At 38.0% G+C, this 22,788-nt stretch overlaps 2 protein-coding genes across 6 annotated transcripts in view; both read left to right on the forward strand.

The window, feature by feature from the left end:
* Positions 1 to 18,013, forward strand: part of PIK3C2A (phosphatidylinositol-4-phosphate 3-kinase catalytic subunit type 2 alpha) — a 76,762-nt gene extending 58,749 nt beyond the window's left edge. For all 5 annotated transcript variants that reach the window (XM_075047987.1, XM_075047986.1, XM_075047985.1 and 2 more), the window contains 17 exons: positions 470 to 563; positions 829 to 923; positions 1,244 to 1,424; positions 2,078 to 2,182; positions 3,224 to 3,316; positions 3,696 to 3,825; positions 5,339 to 5,475; positions 6,139 to 6,308; positions 7,406 to 7,562; positions 7,985 to 8,094; positions 9,381 to 9,588; positions 12,574 to 12,698; positions 13,075 to 13,192; positions 13,289 to 13,370; positions 13,817 to 13,926; positions 14,159 to 14,284; positions 14,942 to 18,013. In XM_075047987.1, the coding sequence (XP_074904088.1) occupies positions 470 to 563; positions 829 to 923; positions 1,244 to 1,424; positions 2,078 to 2,182; positions 3,224 to 3,316; positions 3,696 to 3,825; positions 5,339 to 5,475; positions 6,139 to 6,308; positions 7,406 to 7,562; positions 7,985 to 8,094; positions 9,381 to 9,588; positions 12,574 to 12,698; positions 13,075 to 13,192; positions 13,289 to 13,370; positions 13,817 to 13,926; positions 14,159 to 14,284; positions 14,942 to 15,124 (2,224 nt within the window). In that variant the 3' untranslated portion in view covers positions 15,125 to 18,013. The remainder of the gene's footprint in view (positions 1 to 469; positions 564 to 828; positions 924 to 1,243; positions 1,425 to 2,077; positions 2,183 to 3,223; positions 3,317 to 3,695; positions 3,826 to 5,338; positions 5,476 to 6,138; positions 6,309 to 7,405; positions 7,563 to 7,984; positions 8,095 to 9,380; positions 9,589 to 12,573; positions 12,699 to 13,074; positions 13,193 to 13,288; positions 13,371 to 13,816; positions 13,927 to 14,158; positions 14,285 to 14,941) is intronic.
* A 195-nt stretch (positions 18,014 to 18,208) lies between these two features.
* RPS13 (ribosomal protein S13) lies at positions 18,209 to 22,205 on the forward strand. The gene is made up of 6 exons (XM_075047989.1): positions 18,209 to 18,312; positions 18,765 to 18,813; positions 20,156 to 20,234; positions 20,812 to 20,981; positions 21,357 to 21,457; positions 22,128 to 22,205. The coding sequence occupies exons 1-6, from the start codon at positions 18,290 to 18,292 to the stop codon at positions 22,159 to 22,161; spliced, it is 456 nt and encodes a 151-aa protein (XP_074904090.1). The 5' UTR covers positions 18,209 to 18,289; the 3' UTR covers positions 22,162 to 22,205.
* The last annotated feature ends 583 nt before the right edge of the window (positions 22,206 to 22,788 follow it).

A 22,788-nucleotide genomic window follows, 5' to 3' on the forward strand; every position in this document is an offset into this window, starting at 1 on the left:
AAAACAATGTAAATAAGTTTTCTGTGTGTATTGTGCATTAAAATACTCTTCTTCAGTAGAAGATTCTGAATGGCATTCTTGTGGAAAATATTGCTGAATTTCTTTTAGCAATAGCTAAATTTTCTTAAAATTTTAAAGAACACATGCTTACTTTATTAATGTAGGCTTAACCAAGTCATGTAGTTAAAGAACAGCAATAGTGGTTAGGATTCTGAAATCTGATTTGTGACAGGACACCAAGCTATACAGCCAAGCTATTAAGACTGAAGTTTTGAGAGGTTAGTATGGTTGTCCCAAACATGCACATGTGTTTGCATCTTAGCTAATGAAGGTCCTCAAACTTGTAGGTCCTTTATTGAGCTGTTAAAAACTTTATATTGGTTCTTTTGTATTTAGCTGATTTCAAAATAGAAAAAAAAATCCTACATGAGCAGAATAAACTTAATGTGGATTTGTGGTGACTTTCTAGGTTTGCTGATCAGGAAGTACGAAATATAGCTGTGAATTGGATAGAGACATTAAGTGATGATGAGTTAACAGATTTCCTCCCTCAATTTGTACAGGTAAAACTTTCTCCTATACTGAAGTTTGACATTTTTTGCTCTTGAAAACCCAAAGGAAATGCTGATTACTAGTAGCAGCAGTGCAATTGCATGCCTCTATACTTAATAACCTTAATGCATAGTAGGGAAAACAATTTGAGTAAATAATCGCTTTGTGATTGTCCTATGGATTTGTGGTGATTCTGTCTGTACATTAGTTATAAAATCTCAGTCTTCATCTAGAATTAAATCCAGATCTGGTTTATTTCATTTTCTTTGTATTTAGGCATTGAAATATGAAACCTACCTTGACAGTGCTCTTGTCAGATTTCTTTTGGCTCGGGCACTGGGAAGCATTCGAATAGCACACTACCTGTATTGGTAAGATATTACTTTGTTCCATTGTTCACATAATGTGTTTACTATAAGATTAATATTTCCAGAAAAAAAAATGTTTGTTCTTAATATCATAGTTTGAAACAATAAACATCGTGAATGGGGAGTTTACAAAATGTAGATATGTTTTTTTTCGTGAAGAACAGACAGTGGCTCTGAGGCACAAACTTCTTGCCTTTTTATCCTGTATATCAGTAACTTCAGATATATATAGTACTGATTCACTAAAATATTTTAATGTCTTGGTATTGCATTGTTTGCAGTATTTTCCTTAGGAAAATTTTACTTTAAATCCTTTATTTCAGGCTCCTTAAGGATACACTGTATGATCCAAAGTTTGGTGTAAGGTATGAGCAAATTCTTGGAGCTTTTCTTTCAGTCTGTGGAAAAAGGCTGAGGGAAGAGCTGGAGAAGCAGACCAGACTAGTGCAGCTTTTTGGAATGGTAGCAGAAAGAGTAAAGCAAACAAGTGGATCTGCTCGGCAGGTGTGTATATATTTTTAATATTCTTAAGGAAGATGAGACTGAGTAAACCCTCAAAACAATCCCCTCAATTGCCTTTTTAGTCTAAGTTCAGCAAAATGTTATGTATAATATATAGGAAGATCTAGGAATCCATTGCTCTGCATTTTAACAAGTTAATGGCTTAATGAAGTTGATGTTTTTGTCAAATTTGTTGTCTGAAACATAAGATTGTATGAGGTGATAGGGTAAGAAAGTAGGATGGTTTCTGTGTACAATAAACTGGAATTGGATTTAAACCTACTACTGCTGAAGAATGATCCCATTATGCAAAAGAATGGGATATATTTATAGGCTTTATATTCATAATAATATGAACTTCCGGTTTGATAGAGTGGGATGTTATCATCTGGTTCAGTAAAAAAAAACCAAACACACAAGAAAACCCAAAGCACAAACTTGTGTGATATTAGTATTGTACTGCTAGGCTTATGTATTTTTAATAGCTAAAACAGCAGTTACAATTTCTAGTGTTCCTTTGACACTGAGGAGTTAAAACATTGGCTTCAGGATAACTTTGTCCAGAAGTTTTCTGTAGATGCTCCAGTTAAAAAAAAACAAACCAAAACAAAAACACCAACAAAAACATTTCAGCTGACGTTTTTCTTTGTCTGCAGGCTGCCTTGCAAAATGGTATGGAACGTGTGCAGTTATTTTTCTTGAAGAACAAATGCCGTTTGCCTCTCAATCCCAGTCTTGTGGCAAAAGAGTTGAACATTAAGGTACTGCACATTGGGAGTTTCAAAACCTTTTTGGAAAAACTATATATAGGCAAAGCTTTTACAAATAGAACAAAAAAATCAATTGAGGTGCTTGAAAACTCTTTATGCTGGGGGGAGGGTTTTAATTAAAAATTCCGATTGAACAAGGCAGTGAAATTAGCTGAGCAAAGATAAAATTTATACACATACTTGTGTAAAACTAATGAAGGCACCTGTATTAAAAAAAAAATAAATCTGTAATAACTTATTATATATTCAGACCCTGTCTCGCTTGAGACCAACAATCCTGCTTATAGTAAAGCAGGAAAAAGTCCTGTTTGCAGTAGTAATGAAAAGAGAAAATTGAACAAGGCTATGAAGTTCAAACAATGGGTAGATACTGTGAAACAGGTGAAACTACCTGAGACTGGTTGTGTCCAAGAGATGCCGTGAATCCAGGGAGGCAGACAGTACCTTTATTTTATTGTGATGGTCCAGCAAATAATAATGTAGGAGAAGCAGGTAAATTATTTTTCCAGAACTCTGCAAGGTTTGACAATACCTGCTCAAGCACAATCTTGATTATATCATCATGCATGACTGAGAACCTAAAGGTCTGTGAACACTGGATTTAATCCTGTGTGGCAAGACAGTTCATCTTGCTTTCCTTCTCTACTGTAACTATGAAACCATGGATATATACTTGAAAGCAGATAAATGAGAAAATACTGTAACACATGCAAATACCTGGGGTTCTTTATATCTTCTAGCTTTAAAAAAAAAAAGGCTGCGGATAAAATATTTATCCATGTTTTATTCGCTCTTCCTTTCAAAGTGTATAAAACATCATCACTGTGCAGCACTGTTGGCTTTTGTACAAGAATTCAACAAATGACAGCCAAAGGGCTCTTTATTCAAAGGAAGCACATATTAGCCACAATTGCAATGTTAAAAGTCTGAATAGACACATTGTGTGTCAAACCTGATTGTTGTCAGAATGTCTTGTTTTCTGGGCTAGCAGGAATACTCCTTTTTGAGTATTAACACTAAATCTACTTGTAGGCATGTTCTTTCTTCAGCTCCAATGCAGTACCACTGAAAGTTGCACTGATAAATGCAGACCCTTTGGGAGAAGAAATTAATGTGATGTTTAAGGTAGGCCTTACGTGTGTATTGGAGAAAAAAAGTTGAATGATAATCACTGTTTCATTGGTATCAGTTAACTTTAGCATAGACCAATAAGTTTAGTTATTTTGTGAGTTTGCTCCTGTGTATCTAGAAACCAAGGTCTGAACAGGTTGTAAAATGTGAAAGTCAGTCTACCACATGTGAAAACTTACATGTAGCCCATTTCTCTTTTTAAGTGTGTAGCCATGAGGAAGTAAGTAGCATAATGTATAGCTAAATCACAGAAGAAATGTAAAGCAATTTCCAGAAATGCTTCCTAGAAATGTAAAGCAACTAAAATCTGTGAAGTTTAGTTTTGCTGAAAGCATATTAAGTCTCTAGTTAATTTTTTATTTTTCCATTTAAGGTTGGAGAAGATCTAAGACAAGATATGTTGGCTTTACAAATGATTAAGATTATGGATAAGATCTGGCTGCAGGAGGGACTGGATCTACGAATGGTTATCTTCAAGTGTCTCTCAACTGGAAAAGATCGAGGTGCAAAACCAGATGCTGCCTATAATCTTTGCTCCCCTGCTTCAGTTTCTTGTCACGCTGACAGTGAAAAATTTCTATGCAGAGGCAGGCCCAAGAAACAGTGGAAGGCCAAAAGCCATCCATGCAAGGAACTTCAGTACTCAAGAGTATAGCAAATTAAATTGTCCTGAATTTCCTGATGGCTGAGTTGCATTTAAATGTGTTTCTTCTCTTGAGTCCCAAATTGCTCATGCATTCTGTTGTCAGTGAACAGTGGTGCAAACAAGTAAATACAATGACAAAAGCTAAGGTTTCTCTTGATGCCCTTACTGCAACACAAGAAAATAACGGTGCCATAGCAATCCTGATTCTGAAAGTTTAGTTACAGTGGAAGAAAGTATTTAAGTCTAAACTGAAATTCTGAAGTATTTGGAATCTACTGTAGTTGAGTCAGGGAGTATCATTCATGTACTGAAATGTGCAAAAAGAAGAAAAAACACTCCCACACACACACTGTCCCCCAGGATTAGTGTCATATGCTGGTAAAAGTTTCTTGGTGATATGCGGCTGTCTTTTAGGTTGGAAACTAGGTCACAGAACTCTAAGTCTGAGTGTAAAATACTGCCCTGCACCTTGAACATGCTTTTTGCTAGTTTTCACTAATTCTCTAGAGCTAGCCAATGGGAACCACAAGATCTTTAAGAGGATAAACAGTAACTTAAATATTTCTTCAGTCAGATGCTAAACAGTGTGATGAAAACTCTTAGTACATGGAAATGTTGGGAATTTAGGTTGGCAAAACTAAGCAAAATGCTTCTATTTGTGTAAGACTTGCTTTTTAGAGAAACAGATGGCTTTTCTTTTTACTTTGAACAGTGACTTGATCACATAGCATGTTACATTTATTTTGTTGTTCCTGCTAATATTAGTATTCCTAAAGTACTTAAACGATTAAAGTGGAAAAGAAAAAATGGATGTAAATTACAAATTTGCCTTTGCTCTTGCCAAGATAAAAGTAAAATTCTGTTAATCAAATGTTTTCCTTTAATGATTTAACTGTACAAGTATTTTTAGGAAACAGTATCTCCAAAATGAGGCCACATGTAAAGCCCATTGCCTTATTTCTGGAGCAACAGTCTGGTCTATTTCAACACTTGACAGCAGTTAAAGTTACTAGGTTACTTAAGTGTCAGTGTATGAGAAATGTCAGTGTCAAAATGTTTTGCAGTTATTGCTTATGGACCAATACTAGTTTATGTAGTAGAAAGTAATTATTCAAAGTATAATTTATATGTGCATTCTAGCAACTGTAAGTAATTGCAGTAAAGTAAGCCTAGCTTGAATTGCTACGTGTGTTTCATGGTATGCTTTGTAATATAGTCTGTGCAAATGCTTAGCAGACTAATAGCACTATTCTTACACCTAACTGGGTTTTGAAAGAAGCTAGTCTAAGATTATAGTTTCTACTAAATAATGAAAATGCAGTATAACTTAAGGAGATGGTTAAATACACTTTTTTATATTTTATATAAAGGCATGGTAGAGCTTGTTCCTGCTTCAGATACACTTAGAAAAATTCAAGTGGAATATGGAGTGACAGGTTCTTTTAAAGACAAGCCTCTGGCAGAATGGTTGCGAAAGTATAATCCTACAGAGGAGGAATATGAAAAGGTAACTTTTTTTAGTGGTGGTGTTTTTGAAGATTTTGAAAAGGTATAAGTACCATCTTATGAAAGAATAAAATTCTTATTCCAGATCTTCCATTGGAATTTTTGTTTTGTACCTTTAGGAAGCTTAATTTGTTCCTATACTTGAAAAAGAACAAACGAAAATCCTTTATATAACTAAAAAGGAGCCAGATGAATTCTCAGGATTCACATCAGGAGTTTTTATTGGATATAGAAAAAACGTACTTCAGATTTAAGATGAGAAAGAATGGTGGCTGCTCTTACTTGTGGTTTAGGAGCAGTGGCCGCTTCTCATACAAGCACATGGGATTCAAAAAATAAAATGTTTTCTGTTGGCTACAATGCTATTACAACACAGTGGAAAAATTAGTCTTGTACCCTTTTCTCTGTTAACATACTTTTTTTTTTGTGATTTGTCTTCAACTCCTCTTTTTATTTAAAAAACAAGACCGTTTTTGCTGGAAAATGTGGTATCTAAAGATTTTGGCAAAGCTATTTGAAGAACACCATTTTGGAAAAAAGCAAATTTTAGGGCCTGTCTTGTCTGGCTTGGATTTTACACTTGTCAAGATTGATTGTTGAATGCATGAATGCTGTTTTCCCGCTGATATCTGATCTCAATTCACTTTTTTTCTCTCCCTCCCAGGCTTCAGAAAACTTCATTTACTCTTGTGCAGGATGCTGTGTAGCTACTTATGTATTGGGAATTTGTGATCGCCACAATGATAACATAATGCTCCGAAACACAGGGCATATGTTTCACATTGACTTCGGAAAATTTTTGGGTCACGCGCAAATGTTTGGTAGCTTTAAAAGGTATTTTCTGTAGCTAAGCAATGTAGAGAATGAAGTGATTTTTAGTATATTTTTATAAGCGTTATAATTCTAAGCATTAACTTTTAAATTCCTGTTATCTGCTGTTCTCATTATGAAGCCAATATCTTCCAATTTAACCACAGAGTTTCTACAATGCATTCAAACTTACCCTTATAAAATTAATTTTGAGAAAGCTCCAGCTTCCTATTTCCATATTCTGATCTCTGGAACTGTTTTAAGTCAAAGCACATAGGCATAGCTTTCAAATAAAGTTACTGTTCTAGCTACTGGTAGATTGAAGTAAGGAATTTCGTCTCCTAAACATAATTTAACTTCAGTGCTTCCAAACTGCATTCATTCATTCCTTAAGAACTTGTGCTATACACACTTGGCAAATCTCAATGAGAATTTCTTTGCAATAGTTATGAAAGCCAAGTATTTTGGTACAGGAAAAGATTAATGTAACTTTTTATTGATACTTGGGAGCCTTACATCTAACACAGATCTTAGTGTCATACTTTTCCAGGAATATTGGATAAAACTGTAGTGTAGTTTCACCTTTTTAGGTATGTTCATGTGATTATGTATTGCATGCTTAAGTTAACTTTACCAATGAATGAGAAATTGAGTGCCAGAACCTTTATGTCATTGGAATACCTGAGTGTGAAACAAATGAGAACAGACTCTGGCTCATAAAAACAGTTGTGAGTGTCGATGTAACAGAAAAGCGTGAAGAGCAAGTTTGTATTTACTACTACTCCTCTGTGTAGGGGAAGATAATCTATGTCCAGGATAGAGGATTTAACATTTTAGTCAGGCGGTAATAGTAATTACATTTATTTTAGTGTGTTGTGGCTTCCAGAAATGAGAGATGGAAAGCATTGTAGGGTAATCTGGCTGTAGGTCCTGTACCATGTGAATGTGTAGGGAACCTGAGATAGCACTAAGCAGCTGAACTCAACCCAAAAAAATTAAATCAGCATTAAGGGATTATTTAATATCATTACCTTGGGGTGGGGATGCAGGGGAGGAGTAAGCATGTGACAAAGTGAATAGACCTTTTAATTAACTTTATTAATTCTGTGCTTTTTGAACAGGGATCGAGCTCCTTTTGTGTTAACATCAGATATGGCTTATGTCATTAATGGTGGTGAAAAACCCACTATTCGCTTTCAGTTGTTTGTGGATCTCTGTTGTCAAGCTTACAATTTGATAAGAAAACGTGCCAGCCTCTTCCTTAACCTACTTTCATTGGTAATAATTTTATTAAATTCAGTTGAAACTTGACAGATCTGTCACGCTGAGTTGTATTCAAAGGCTATGCTTTTTATGCTGCAGAAACTCTTAATGGGTGCTTTTAAAAGCCAGAAACATCAGATGTACTTTTTAGGAAGATTGTCTTTGGAATTTTTTTAAGCTGTTTACTACCTACCTGTTTCCTGAAAATTTAAAACTAAGATGATACCATAAATCACACTGCACACTGTTTTTAACTGCTTATAATTCAGCAGAAATAGTGAATAACTGCTCATTATAAGTAATTGTTGGCTATCACTGTCAGTGTTTAGCAATGTAGTGCAGCCTCAAGTGAATTTGAGGGTCTAAGTTTTAATTATTTCAATGTAAAATCATCCTAGGTTTATTGCATTAAAACTGTAAATTTTAATTTCTTGCAGATGCTTTCTTCTGGGTTACCAGAACTAAGTGGGGTTCAGGACTTGAAGTATGTCCAGGATGCTCTCCAGCCCCAAACAACAGATGCAGAAGCTACCATTTTCTTTACGAGGTACTAGATAAGTGAAAATTAAAATACCTCCCAGCATCATCCTTTTAATGGGAGCTTTCTGCTATGAAAAAATGTACTAAGGCTGTTCACAAACATGTTTGTAGAAGTTGAATAGTTACACTGTACAATCCCAAAATATCAGTTAACCAGTGAACTACATAAATAAGATCAGTTTCATGTAAGATTAATGTTTGTACTAAAATACTTTGCCTTTAATCTTAACCTTGTGCAGAAAATTTTTTTGAAATACTGAAAGTAGATAATTCCATCTGGCTGTTTGAGACTTGCATTTTGAAGACATTCTAAATTGCTTAATAGCAGTGTATATGTTGGAAACCTTGTAATACATTCTAAAGAAGCTCTCTCAAGAAGTGTTTTTGCACAGTGGGGAGGGAGGGATGATGCTCCAGTGTAGCAAGTGGGGGTGTGTATGTCGTGTAACTGAGTTGTTGCTATGAGTTACAAAATGTGTTATTGCACTTCATTTTAAATATATGGGAGAAACTGCAGTAGTATGCATGCAGTTTAGAATCATAGAATAGTTTGGGTTGGAAGGGACCTTTAAAGGTCATCTAGTCCAACCCCCTCTGCAATGAGCAGGAACATCTTCAGCTCAATCAGGTTGCTCAGAGCCCCGTCCAACCTGACCTTGAATGTTTCCAGGGATGGGGCATCTACAGCCTGTCTGGGCAACCTGTTCCAGTGTTTTACCACCCTCATTGTAAAAAAATTCATTCCTTGTATCTAGTCTAAATTTACCCTCTCTTAGTTTAAAATCATTACCCCTGTCCTATTGCTACAGGTCCTGCTAAGTCTGTCCCCATCTTTCTTAGAAGCTGCCTTTAAGTACTGGAAGGCCACAATAAGGTCTCCCTGGACCTTCCTTTTCTCCAGGCTGAACGACTTCAACTCTTTCAGCCTTTCCTCATAGGAGAGGTGTTCCATCCCTGTGATCATTTTTGTGGCCTTCCTCTGGACCTCCTCCAACAGGTCCATGTCCTTCCTGTGCTGAGGGCTCCAGAGCTGGATGCAGTACTCCAGGGTTGGGGTTTTTTTACCAACTCTGGAAAGCCTTCGCTTCTTGGATAACAACCTATGCCAAAGTTTGGATACTGAATCTTCTATTAAAAGCTGATATGATGCTATTTGTATAGCCCATTGATCACATTTAGTTTATAAACTGCTTCTCTGTCAATAAGAAATTGTTTTTTATTTTTCTTAGACTTAAGTCTGATTCATTGGCAGAACCACTTCTGTCTTTTTGACATTATTTTTTTCTTTTCTAGGTTGATTGAATCTAGTCTGGGAAGTGTTGCCACAAAGTTTAATTTCTTCATTCACAATTTGGCTCAGCTGCGTTTCTCAGGTCTACCTTCTAATGATGAACCCATCCTCTCATTTTCTGCTAAAACATATTCTCTTAAACAAGATGGCCGAATCAAACAAGTGTCTGTGTTTACATATCAGAAGAGATATAACCCAGATAAACATTATGTAAGTATGTGGAATCTGTTTCTAGTCAGTGAAGATACTGTGTATCTTCTTCCAACAAGATACATTCTCCTCCTTGCCATAAGTTCAATACTTAATCACAGAGGATTAGTCCAGGGAAACTTGCCTTGTTTAGCCTTAAGTAGCTAGCTTTGAGATGGACAATTAGGTTCCTTTTATTGACAGAGATTTAATAAATACAGCTATAGATACTTACTTGTTCAGTTAGGTACTAATGTCAGATTTAGGATGAGCTGAAGAGTTCTCTGAAGTTTGACTGCACTGACTATAATGGGAGCCTAGAAACCTATGGCAATGTTGACACTCAAGACTGAGCCCCACTGTGAATGACTTGAAAGTAAAACCAAAATTGAAATCTAGATCTTCCTGGGAATGGGCCGGCTTGCTTGTGTCCTGGAGAAGAGAGTTGTATTGGCTTTGGCTGGGATGGAGTTATCTTTCTTCACAGCAGCCCACACAGTGCTGTGTTTTGGATGTTCAACTAAAACTGTGTTGATAACATACCACTGGTTTGGCAGCTGCTGAACAGTGCTTGTGCAGTGTCAAGACTTTCACTTTTTCTTCCTCTTTGCCCCTGCCCCCCCCTGCAGTGAGTAGGCTGTGGGTGGGCAAGGAGTTGGGAAGGGACACAGCAGGGACAGCTGACTCAAACTGGCCAAAGAGATACTCTATAGCATATAATGTCATGTTCAGCAATAAAAACTGGGGGTAGAGCCGAGAAAGCAGGGGATGGGAGGGTGTTGTCTTCCAAAGTGGTTGCTTGGGGACTGGCTGGGCATGGGTCTGCTTGTGGGAGGTGGTGAGAGATTGTCTTTGTGTCACCTCCCTTCCCAAGGACTGCCTTTATCTCAACCCATGGGTCGTCTTGCTTTTGCTCTTATTCTCTTCCCTGTCCTGCTGGTGAGTGGTGGGAGTGAGAAAGCAGCTGTGTGGGTGCTTAGCTGCTGGCCAGGGTAAACCAACCACAGGAGTGCTAGAGTACAGATTGGTATTTTTAGCATCCAATAATAGTCTTCATTTTGAAGACGCTTCTTGAGAAGGAGTAGTGTTGGTGGAGGTGATGTTAAAAAATGGGAATTTGAGTCATGTTTATGGGCTTATGTAGCTGCCTTCTGTAAAGTGGCTCCTTCCTGAATAGGACTTAAGTCAAACACTCTCTGTTTTTGTTCTGACCTTCCATTAAAGTTGTATTTGCTCCTCCTAAGTAAAAGCATAACTTCCTGTATTAATGTTGTGGTTTAACCCCAGCTGGCAACTAATCACCACACAGCCACTCACTGCTCCCCCCCTGCCCCTGGTTGGATGGGGAGGAGAATCAAAAAAAAGTGAAACTTGTGGATTAAGATAAGAACTGTTTAATAATTGAAATTAAAAAAAATAATAATTGTAATGAAAAGGAAGATTAAAAAGAAAGTGAATTATAATTCAAGAAAGACAAGTGCACAATCCAGTTGCTCACCACCTGCTGACTGACTCTCAGACAGTCCCGGAGCAGCAATCTGCCCCTCCCAGCCAACTCCCTCAATTTATATACTGGACATGATGTTGTATGGAATATCCATTTGGCTGGTTTGGGTCAGCTGTCCTGGCTGTGTCTCCTCCCAACATCTTGTGCCCCTCCAGCCTTCTTGCTGGCTGGGCATGAGAAGCTGAAAAATCCTTGACTTGGTATAAACACTACTTAGCAACAACTGGAAACATCAGTGTGTTATCAACATTATTCTCATACTAAATCCAAAACATAACACTGTACCAGCTACTATGAAGAAAGTCTATCCCAGCCAAAACCAGGACATGCACCTACACTGCTAGCCAGTCTTGCTAGAGACGGCAAGCATTAAAATTTACCCTCAAGATTTTGATAGACCTGGGTTACACTTTAAGGCTAGTGTTAATATTTGTATTCCTATACAGATGTGCAACCATCTGCATTTTAGGTTGGTTGTTTGTTTTTTTTGTTTGTTTTTTTTTTACTTCTCTACTGCTGTTTGGCCTAGAATAGTCAGCTCAAGTTACGTTTTCCTCAGATTGTTTAAAAAGTTAGCTATATTGATATATGCAAATGTACATCTCTTTCCAAGTTGTATTTGCTGTAAATGTATGAATCTGGTAAGACACCAGCTAGGGAAGGTTGAACAAAGCTGAATAATGCTAGAATTGAAGATAGCTTTGTACTGAATCACTATATTATAAATGTATTTGAGTACTCCTGGTCTAAGCCAAAACAGCCTCTTGTCTTCCAGGAAACTGTTAAGATGATGTAGTCTCCTTCTGTCTAGATTTTTAAACCTCTTCCCAGTTGCACATTTTTTAAATACACATTTAATTCATCTGCCCATAAAATGAGTCCACTGAATTGAATTTTCTGTGCAGTTTCTCAACCTTTATTTCCCTTTAATAATGTGATGAATTGCATCCTGGGACTGTATGCCCAGTATTTTTAAACATTCCTTTTGTATAATGCAGTACACTTGCATCTGCCTACCAAATTATCACTTTAAAAGTGGAATCCTTTAGAATATTGAGATAATTAGATTGAAAAAAAAATTAGGCATTAGTTTCCTCCATAGTCCATACCTGGAAAGTTTTGTGGTAGTTCTGGCCACACAGATACATGTCTAGGTGTAATCCTGCACTGAAGTGTTAAAATTTTGTACATTGCTATATGGTAGGAATTTACAATGAGGCTTAAAAGGAAGAATGAGGACGGCTTAGTCTTTGCTACCTTTATCCCCCTGTCAGATTGGATCTATGTTATTGGAAGAGCACTTGATGTTACTTTGCATTACAGTTAGGACTACTTAGAATTCTAACTCTACTATAAAGTGCAAACACTGTTACTGGGATATGTATCCAGGAGAAGGATTACCATAGTAGAAAGAGTTAATTGTTAAGAAAATTATACTGTTAAGTCAGATCTATAATATTGTTACTACTTTTATCTTTGTTTTTTTGTGTTTTGGGCAGATCTATGTAGTGAGAGTTTTGAGAGAAGGGCAAGTTGAGCCAACGTTTGTCTTCCGAACATTTGATGAGTTTCAGGAGCTCCACAACAAACTTGGCATTCTCTTTCCTCTTTGGAAGTTACCAGGGTATGTTCTTAACTCACTCATCACTATTATAACAGAAGCAACAAAACTGCTCCCAGCTGGGTGGAGGAAGAAATAGCTTGAAATGGAGACAAAACTGCTGAGGGGCAAACTAGACCTCAAAGTTGGCAATTAAGGGAGAAAACTGTTGTCTCAAGTTTTAAGGGGTGGAGCCAGAGGAGAAACTCAGTGTCTTTAATTACCTATAAATATTTCCCTGCCTTTCTTTAATGTTGTTACCTATTAGTATGCTGTGTTTCCACTCATGATTGGCATGAAAAGATGGATGTCAGCACTGCAGGATGGAAATGACAATGAAATCTAACTATGTACCCCAGAGAAATTAACTGAAAACTCTTACCTTGTTCTTCCCTTGTAGCTTTCCTAATAAGATGGTTCTGGGAAGAACACATATAAAAGATGTAGCAGCTAAAAGAAAAGTGGAGCTCAACAGCTATATACAGAGTCTGATGAACAGTTCTTCAGAGGTGGCAGAAGTGAGTTCAAATATCTTCAGCAAATCCAATGCAAGCTTTCATACTTTGGTGCTTGTTAACACTTAAACTAATATGCAACATTTCTTCCAAATTTAGTGTGATCTTGTTTATACTTTTTTCCATCCATTACTTCGTGATGAAAAAGTGGAAGGAATAGATGGAATAGCCAGACCTACAGGTAGGTAATGTTTTGGGGCGGTGTTCATAAATTGGTTGACTATAGTATGACACCTTCACAATGTGATTTTTTTTAAAATTTTTTAATTAACTGTAGTTTTTTGTCATTGAAAACATTGCATCACTGTCTTTCCAAATGTGCCTGCATACAGTTTCAAGGAAATAAAACCATACCAAAAATTGCAACAATATATGTGATCACTTGGGCTTGCTTATAGCTTAACTAAATTATTCGAGTTTTTACTCTAAACCTCCAAGTTGGTTCTTACAAGAGAATGCAAAAACCTTTAAAACCTATGGCCCTGCCTTCTTATTAGGGAACTAGAAATAAAGTCAGAAACTGAACTTGGTCTAAGGCTTGTATTTTTTTCCCCCATATATAAGTCAGTATAGTACTGATGTAAATGCACAAATATTACAGAGGAAATAATTGTATATTTTTTTCAGATGCAAGTCCATCAAGTCCTACCTCGGGCAAAGTGGGAGGAGAAGTAAAGCTATCCATATCCTATAGAAATAGCACTCTATTTATCATGGTGATGCACATTAAAGACCTGGTAAGTAGAGATACTGAGCTCCCTGCCAAAAACTGTTCCCATTTTGTCAATTACCTTCTTGACTTAGACTGATGCAGGAATGGTGGAAGTCTCTCTTCCTCCAAATTTTCTAACTGCCAACTTAACTGCTGCATTTAGTTAGCTAGATTGCAAAGTCTAGATACTTGAAAATAAAAATTCAAATAGGTGTGTACTAACTAGTTTTCTAACTTGTCTTGGTTTTGGATTGTAGGTTACAGAAGATGGTGCAGATCCAAATCCCTATGTAAAAACATACTTACTTCCAGATACACACAAAACATCCAAACGCAAAACCAAAATCTCCCGGAAGACAAGAAATCCAACTTTCAATGAAATGGCAAGTTAAAATTTATGTGGTAACTCCCTATGGTTTGCTGTTGTCTCTTATTCTAAGCAGCAATCAAAATATTGTCTAAAAAAATCTGTGAAGATATATAAATGGAAAAGGAACTTGTTTGAAAAACTTTGTGCCCTGTTTAAAAAAAAACACAACCCAAAACCAAAAAACCCCCCCCTAAAAAAACCCAAACCAAACCCCCCAAAACCCCAACAAACCCAAAACAAACAAAAAAAGAAAACCAAAACAACCACAACCCAAAAACCCCAAAGCAACTGAGTAGGTACATGTACTATTACAAATAAGCAAAAATTTCTCAGTCTGACTCTGAGGAATGATGAAGAGAAGGAAAGGAATCTTTAGTTTTAAGATCCCCCTGCCCTGGATTCACTGATTCATAATGTGGAGAAGAATGAATTCAGAAGTCTTGGCATGTAAATGGTACTTCCATCTAAAAACACTGGTCCTTTTAAACACTTAACATTGGGAGCACAAATTAAAATATGGATGTACTTCAGCCCATTCTCTGAGAAACAGACATAGTGAGTGGGCATAATGTGCAGTTAAGACATCTGTCAGTGGGTAGGCAGTCAGAAGAAAGGGCAATCTGTAACTTCATTTGGATAACCAAGAAATTCTTGACTTCTTACCTTCTAGCTTGTGTACAGTGGATATAGCATGGAGACTCTGAAACAGAGAGAACTTCAGTTAAGTGTGCTCAGTGCAGAATCATTACGTGAGAACTTTTTCTTGGGTGGAATTACACTCTCACTAAAGGACTTCAACTTGAGCAAGGAGACTGTTAACTGGTATCGACTAACTGCTGTACCCTATCTGTGAACTCATTTCTACACCTGAGTAAGACCAGAATAATTGTATTCTCTTGTGCTTTGTGCATCTTCCTACTTGAAGATAACTTGTACATCTTAAGAGAGTCTGCATGTCAACAGATATGTTGGACCAATGTTCATGTAGCCTAATTTGGAGGATTTCTAGAAAACCTGGTTTATGCTTATGCGAAGTTATCAAAGCATCATTGTAAATGTTTGAGTTGTGGGTAAAGGAAGGGGTTTTTAATCCATGAAAGTGAGATGAACAGTTTGACCATGCTGGTTGGTTAAACCATAGCTTAATCATTAGGCCTGTGGATATAGTCCATTTTTGCTTTTATTTTTTGTTACATGTGTTGTCACCCATGGCATGATGCTGGAGAACATCAAAGAAATTATGTGTCTTAGGATTACATTCCCACTGCTAACTAGACATCCCAGAAGCAGTGATGGCTAAAATTTTGGTGGCTTCACACACACCTGTAGAAATGAAGGTTGAAGGGCTGGAAGAATTTCTTAGCGTTGCATTTAATCCCAGATTCATGCTTCTCTAAGACTTACTGGAGTGCGTGCCAATAATGGAAGTTGTACATAATGGTGCCTTATTCAAATGCTTCTTTTACCTCATTTCTGGTATTTAAATATGTATACATATTAACTTTCAGCTCCTTAAAAAGGGGAAACGTTCTCATTTTTGATAACTTGCAGGTCCTACTGGAAGTCTTTTCCTGAGATGTGTTATTTACAAATAACATCACTTACACTGATCTTCACAGTTAGTGCAACTTAGATAAATCTTTTTCTACCCATGATCTCTAAAAATTGAATGAAGACTGGCTGAATGTGGTGCCATAGGAAATGTGCCCAGCTTCTCAGTGTTTTGAAATGTCTTAATTTCTAGAACTTCTAAATGCTGCAGTGATTAAATGTGGAACAGATTCAAACACTAAATCCGAAGCGGCATTTGCACCTGTACCTCCAGGTAAAGGATGGCCTCTAGTTTAAAAAGCACAACTAGTGGATGAATTGCAGGCCAGAAATGAGTTGCATTAACAGACCTTTGAGAGAGGAACTTGGTCACTTTTTTTTTTAACAGTTCACAGCAACACTGTTTCTCACTCCCAGTAAGAGTTAATTCCACTAAAAATACTTCATTCCAAGGAACATTAGGTTTGAACTATATTGTGACAGTGGAGTACAAATGTCACTTACTATCTCCTGTTAATATCACTGGTTACTTAATTAGGTGCTTCTGCACTACAGCTGTAGCCTTTTTATTCACCTTACTCAGTGTTTAGGATGATTATGTTCTGTCTAAGCAAAGCTATAACATTGCACACTTTAGTGCTAAGTCTTGGAGCAAGACAGACTATCACCACTGACTATGACTAGAGCAAAATTTTGAAGTGAAATATGCAACTATGAACAGAGACACAATATGGGGAAAGTCTTCTATATGCCCAACACTAACAACTTATTTCATAATCTGATTTTCCTTCCCCTGCTACTGACCAGTCTCCCTTCAGTACAGAAGAGAGACGTAAACTTGAATCTCTTGGTGCCTAAAATATTCACGGTCCAATTTTGTAGGAATTATTACAATTAAAAAGCTAAGAACATCCTGAATGTTAGAAACTGGGTTGATACTAATGGGCGCTAACAAATCCCAGTTTTATTAGGCATCTTCTGCATATTTTTCATATAAATATAGCCTGTAAATAGTAAACTATATAACTAACTAGATAGATTTCCTGCTCACTTGATGCTTTTGAGACTTACTCCATTCCATCATTAGAATCACAAGTCACTTAAATACAGGAAAGTAGACTACTGTTTTTGTGAAACGTTCCATTGTGAAATAAAATGAAAGCAATATATACTGCCTTTTTTGCAGTTTGCTATTAAAGCACAGTGTCTTACAGCACAAAATACAAATAAACTAAAATCATTTAAAAAATGATTTGTAGTTTTAACAGTTGTCTGGACTCTGAAAAAAAAATTCATAGTACTGTATTATTGTTAGCACTTGTCCTGACTTCTGATTTAATCTTCTTCATAGCTTAACTCATTTTGTGCCTTTCCCTTCCTTTTCGAAATAGTCACTGGCTGAAGCTTTTTGTGGTCATGGATTTTGTCTATGGGATCTGGCCTTGGCCTCTCCTCACACATAGAGGAACAGCACCAAGCTTGCACCTCTTTGCACTATTCTCAATTAATTTAAAAAAAAAAAGTTTGTTGCAATAAGACTTTAATGTACTACATAAAAAAAAAAAAAAGATGGATGTTAAAGAGGACAATGCTCAGTTAGTGTGGAATTTACCGGTACACTAATTAGCTTGAAAATGTAGTTTTAACAGCTTTTTATATCATGTTTAATGAAAAGAAAAATATCTTTTATGCAACGTATGACCTGCAGCCAGAAATAAATTGTCTATACAGACCTTGTTTTGGTATTTCAGAGTAACAGCTTGCGCTAAGACCTCTTCCTTTTCTCTATTAACCTAGAACTTTGCACTGAAATTTTTATTACTGCCTTTTTACAATCTACAGCTACCTGTCAGCGATCTTTGATAACAGTTATTTTCTCGATTTTTACAGCTAGGGTTGTGTAGAACTCCCCATCACCTGCCTTAACGCCAGGGCTCTCCTGAGGCCCCGCTGCCCCCTCCCTTCTGCTCCCCAGACACTGTGACCAAGATAGCGTTATAGGTGATGAAATTCAGAGAGCGCAAATAGTTTGCCTCCCTTTGTCTATATATCTGTAAGAACCAAATACTTTAATTAAACGAGCTCGTAACTAAAGATGTACAATATCGCCCTCCGTCGTGCCCGCACCGAACGGGTTCAATGTGATTCTGTAACTGTCCTGTGAGTACATTAAACGCTTTTCTGGGGGAACACACAAAAAAAAAGAGTGTGCTGGTCTTCACTGTCCGCTGGGGGCGGCTGAGGCGACGGCGGGGGGGGGGGGGGGGGGGCGGGGCTCGCTGCCCGCCGCCGGTACCCGCCCTGACGGCGGGGCGCGCGCCGCCCCCTCAGCCCGCCAACGGCCCGCAGCGCTCGCCGATTGGCTGTCGGGCGGGGCGGGGCTGGGAGCGGGGCCGCCCTTTCCTGCGGAAGTGGGGCCGGAAGGGCCGTCGCCTCGCCTGGCTCGCTCTTTTTTGTGGCCGCCATCATGGGTCGCATGCACGCTCCCGGGTAAGTGGCCGCTGCGGCGGCCGGGGCTGGGGTACGGGGCCGGCTTGGGGCTGTTGCGGGTGCTAAAAGGGCGCAGCGGACGGGTGTGGGAGTAGAAAGGCTACTACGGGAGCAATGCGGCGTGTGGGGCATGGGGCGGGGGGTAAGGCCGGCGCCTCTGGAGATATGGCGGCGGGGGTGGGAAAAGGCTCGGGCCGGTGCTGAGGTGCGGGTTTCTTTGGCCGGCCGCGGGAAGGGGCACGCTTGTGGTGCCCGGGCTCTTGTTCCCGGTGCTGACCTGGCGCGGCCTGTACTGGTGGCCGTCTCCAGGCGAGGAGGGTGGCCGCAGGCCTCGGCCGTGCAGGCTGGATACGGCCTTGTAGGAGACGCTGGTAGTAGGCCGTCTTGCAGCGGGGTCAGGGCTTGTAACTTGTCCGGCTCCGCTTAGCATGTGATCTGCTTCTTCTTCGCAGAAAGGGCTTGTCCCAGTCAGCCTTGCCCTACAGACGCAGCGTGCCGACGGTAAGTCGCCTCCTCGCCCCGCGCGTGCTTCGGCGGGCCCAGGCGGCTGCCTTGTGGCCTTCAGTGCAGGGTCCGGTTCCCACAGTGCAGCTTAGCAGTGACCAGGAAAAGAAACAAAACCGAAGAGAGCTGTGATCTTCTGTGTCACCATTCGTAAATTTCGGCCTGATAAAATGCTACCTTAGTCTGTGGTCTTTAGGATACCGAGAAAGCAAGTATTGTTTCCTGGCCAGATGACTTGTTAAACAAAAAAGTCTCTTTGGCTCTTTGTACCTCCCTTTATTTAAGTGCTATTTAAGTACTTTTATTCTGTATGCTGATAATTCCTAGAGATTAAATTATTCTCTTCACACTCGAGTTTGGCCTTTGCTATTGTGGAGTAAACCGACTGTTTTCTAAACTATTTACAACAGTAATTTGCTGGTCAGAGCACTAACGTAAGTAAGTTCAGCATGACCTTAGTTCATTCAGGGTACTTCCACTTGAAAGGCTTACTTGTCAGCTAAACGAGCAGCTGCTTAATCGGTCTTGCTTTGCAAGACTATTTTGGTGGATCTGTTTGTTGGCAGAAAGATCAGTTTGTGCTGCATGTGGAAAAGCATGTACTGAAAAACAGTTAAATGGAAAAATGAGATTATTTTCCTATTTATTGCTTTAAAGTGATACAATTTAAAGTAAGATAATGTGAAGCTGCTTGAAGTACTGCTGATGGGTTAAACAGTTTAATAATGATTAGGATGCTCAAATGCTATAATTGTTTTAAAAAACCCTGTGGGGGTTTTTTTGCCTAGTTTTATTTGTATTCTGTTTTGGATTGTAGTCTATAGAGCACTTCCAAATATATTTTTAGCTCTGCTTTTCTGTTTCATGATGTGACAGTATTGGAAAAAAAAAAAGAGCTTCTGTAGCTTGTTGAAAGAGCAAGGATTACCTAGCTTGTTGGTGTTGTCTTCCCCTTAATAATCGCAGAAGCAACGGCTCTGATTTTTACTAAGCTCTGTAGGTGCTTTACTAAGAGATGGCTAAATTGTTCTCAATTTTGGTTTTCTGTCAAAGGCCCAGTTAAAGAGTACCTTCCCAATGGCAGTGATTTTTTTTCCTCTGTAAATTTGTATTCATGCTTCTGGTGTGGTAGTTAAAAGTAAACTGATGATAAAGCAGCTGGTAAAAAGGTTTCTATATCATTTGAAATACAATTCCAGTTCTTGATTGTTTTTTCAAGTATTACAAAGTATCTATTTCAACCATTTATAAAAAGCTTTCATATAGATAGCCTATGACTGTATTAAGCAGTGTTCATCAGTGTGGTTTGTTTAGTTGGGTTTTTTCTAATTTTCTTTAGTGGCTGAAACTTACTTCTGATGATGTAAAGGAACAGATCTACAAGCTGGCAAAAAAAGGCCTGACTCCCTCGCAAATTGGTAAGGTTTACAAATCACTCCTAAATGGAGACAAACCACATTTTTTTTCACTATAATAATGTAATTGTTCCTTCAACCTATATTACATAGCATGTGAAAAAAATACAGGTTTTCTGATGTACCTATGTATTCACTGTGTGGATACCACTAAAAAGGTAACATGTCAGATTCTTGAAAGAAGCATATTTGGTTAAGTAGTTGAGTATTTTTTTTTATTTTCTTTTTTCTAAGCAGAAAATGTAAAGCATCTGTTTAATCTTATAACCTGTCCTTAGGAATGGCCACTAACAGATGTTACAGGGAAGTTTAGTCTAATATTGCAGCACTGAATGAGTTACCTGACTAAATGTGATGGGTGGGTTAGTTGTCTTTTAAGTGCTATCTGATAAAGTGTTGCAGCTTTGCTAAGTTGTATTTTGCTCACTGATAGTCTACTATTTGTTCACAGTTTCCACCAGAAAGGTTTTTAATTTAGAGAAGACCTTTTTTGGATATCTTATAACTGTAATGTTGGTTTCACAAGATTTGTTTGTATAAGGTTTTTCTTTTCAGTGTGAGATGTAAATGTTTGTTTCAGGTGTGATCCTGAGGGATTCCCATGGTGTTGCCCAGGTTCGCTTTGTTACTGGCAACAAAATTTTGAGAATCCTTAAATCGAAGGGACTGGCCCCAGACCTTCCAGAGGATCTTTATCACTTGATTAAGAAAGCTGTTGCTGTTCGCAAACATCTTGAGAGAAACAGAAAGGTGAGTGCTAATTTAAGTAGATAACTCTCTATGTTTGTTTTTTCAAATAATACAGTAGTTTATTTACAACTTGACAAAGCAAAAGAGTCTTAGTGTACTACTTGTTAGCCACCCCCTTTGAGTAAACTTAGGGTTTTGAGGAGGCATTTTGATAAAGGAGAATGGTCTTTGTCCATGAAAAAGACCTTAAAAGCATTGCTTAAACCATGTATTTCTGGTCCTGTTCTGATTTACTGGATTCATCAGGCTTTTGGTAATGGGAATGCAGTTTGTAGAAGTAGCTGTGGATTTTTTTACTTCATTAAAGCTTGTCTGGATTGTATATCATTGAGAAGACAAAGTAGTGCTTGGTTGTAATGTCACTTTCTTTTCAAGGATAAAGATGCCAAGTTCCGTCTGATTCTGATTGAAAGCAGAATCCATAGGCTGGCTCGCTACTACAAAACTAAGAGAGTGCTGCCACCCAATTGGAAGTAGTAAGTCGTATTCTATGTTGCTATTTTCAGTGAAGTCTTGTAGGTTTTGTAAACAATATGCTGGGGCTGTTATTGAAAGGCTGAAGAGTGTGTTATCATCAGGCATATAGATAAACCATGCAGCAAAGAACAGGTGTCTTCATAAATATTAACTGATAAATTACTGAAACACTGCTGGTTAAAATGACTGTCATAACACTTAGAAAAAACTCTCAACGAATGAAGTCACTACCTTCTAGGTAACTTTTATAACACTTTATTCAAACTGCAGTCTATGTTCTCAGGTATTTTTATAGTTCATGTTATTTTCAAAATCTATTGAGAAATGGCTTAGTAGCTGTGGCAAAAATGAAAGTAATTTGTAGTTTTCTCTAGGAAAAATTAGCCAACATAGGAGAATTCCCATAGAAGTTAGGGTTAGCTTCTCTTTTTCTGAAAAGACTCAAGTGCAGCTGGGTAGGTTTTCCAGTGTACAGTTTTGTGCTGTTATCCTGGTATTTGTATTTTAAAAGGAAGAGTGAAATCTTTATGCCATAAAAATTTTAAACAGGTAGTGATTAAGCTCAGGACTGGTAGTTAAAGCTTTGAACTGAAGCAGTATTTTTGACTAGTTTGAAAAACTGCCTTTGCAATTAATATTTCTCTCTTTCTCTTTCTTTTCTCTTTTTAGTGAATCATCGACAGCTTCTGCCCTGGTCGCATAAGAGCTGGCTTTGACTTACCAAAAGAATAAATTTTCATTAACTAAGTTTGTGTTGTCTCTAAATGGTTGGTGTCTTAGAAAATTCTGCTTGTTTCAGAAAGCTGCAAATGGGAAGTTTTCAGTGTGGAGCAGACATGTGGCCATGGTTTCCATATTGCTGTCCTACAGTATCAAATTCGGGTAGTGGTTGTTGCTGTTCTATACCAGCTGTACAGTTCGGTGCTTAAACTGTTTTTTTTATCTGGTAGCCTCTAGTTAAGCGACCTAGTCATTCACAGCAAATGTATTTTATTCATGTGGGGCTGTGCCTCTGTGTGTCCTGCAGGATGAACTGGGGAAGAAAACAATGACAGGAGGAAGAATTGGAAATTTAGAAAATACCCAAGGGAATGGAGTGGGGGGGGACGATGGCAAAACTGGAGAGGTTGATTAGTTCCTTGCAGGTAACATGGATCTTTTCCTTGTGTAGAAAGCTTAAGCAGACCTCAGCCAGTTCCTGACAGTAACTGTTGCTGTCATTTGTAAGTAATTTTAAGAATCTTTGAGATTTTGGTAAATACAGATAAGAGTTGAGCTCTCCTCAGGTGTTACATCTTTACTGAGGTAGTTTTCCCTAAAGCCAAAGGGC

The sequence above is a fragment of the Buteo buteo genome, chromosome 16 (assembly GCF_964188355.1).
Source record: "Buteo buteo chromosome 16, bButBut1.hap1.1, whole genome shotgun sequence".
Classification (NCBI taxonomy): Eukaryota; Metazoa; Chordata; class Aves; order Accipitriformes; family Accipitridae; genus Buteo; species Buteo buteo.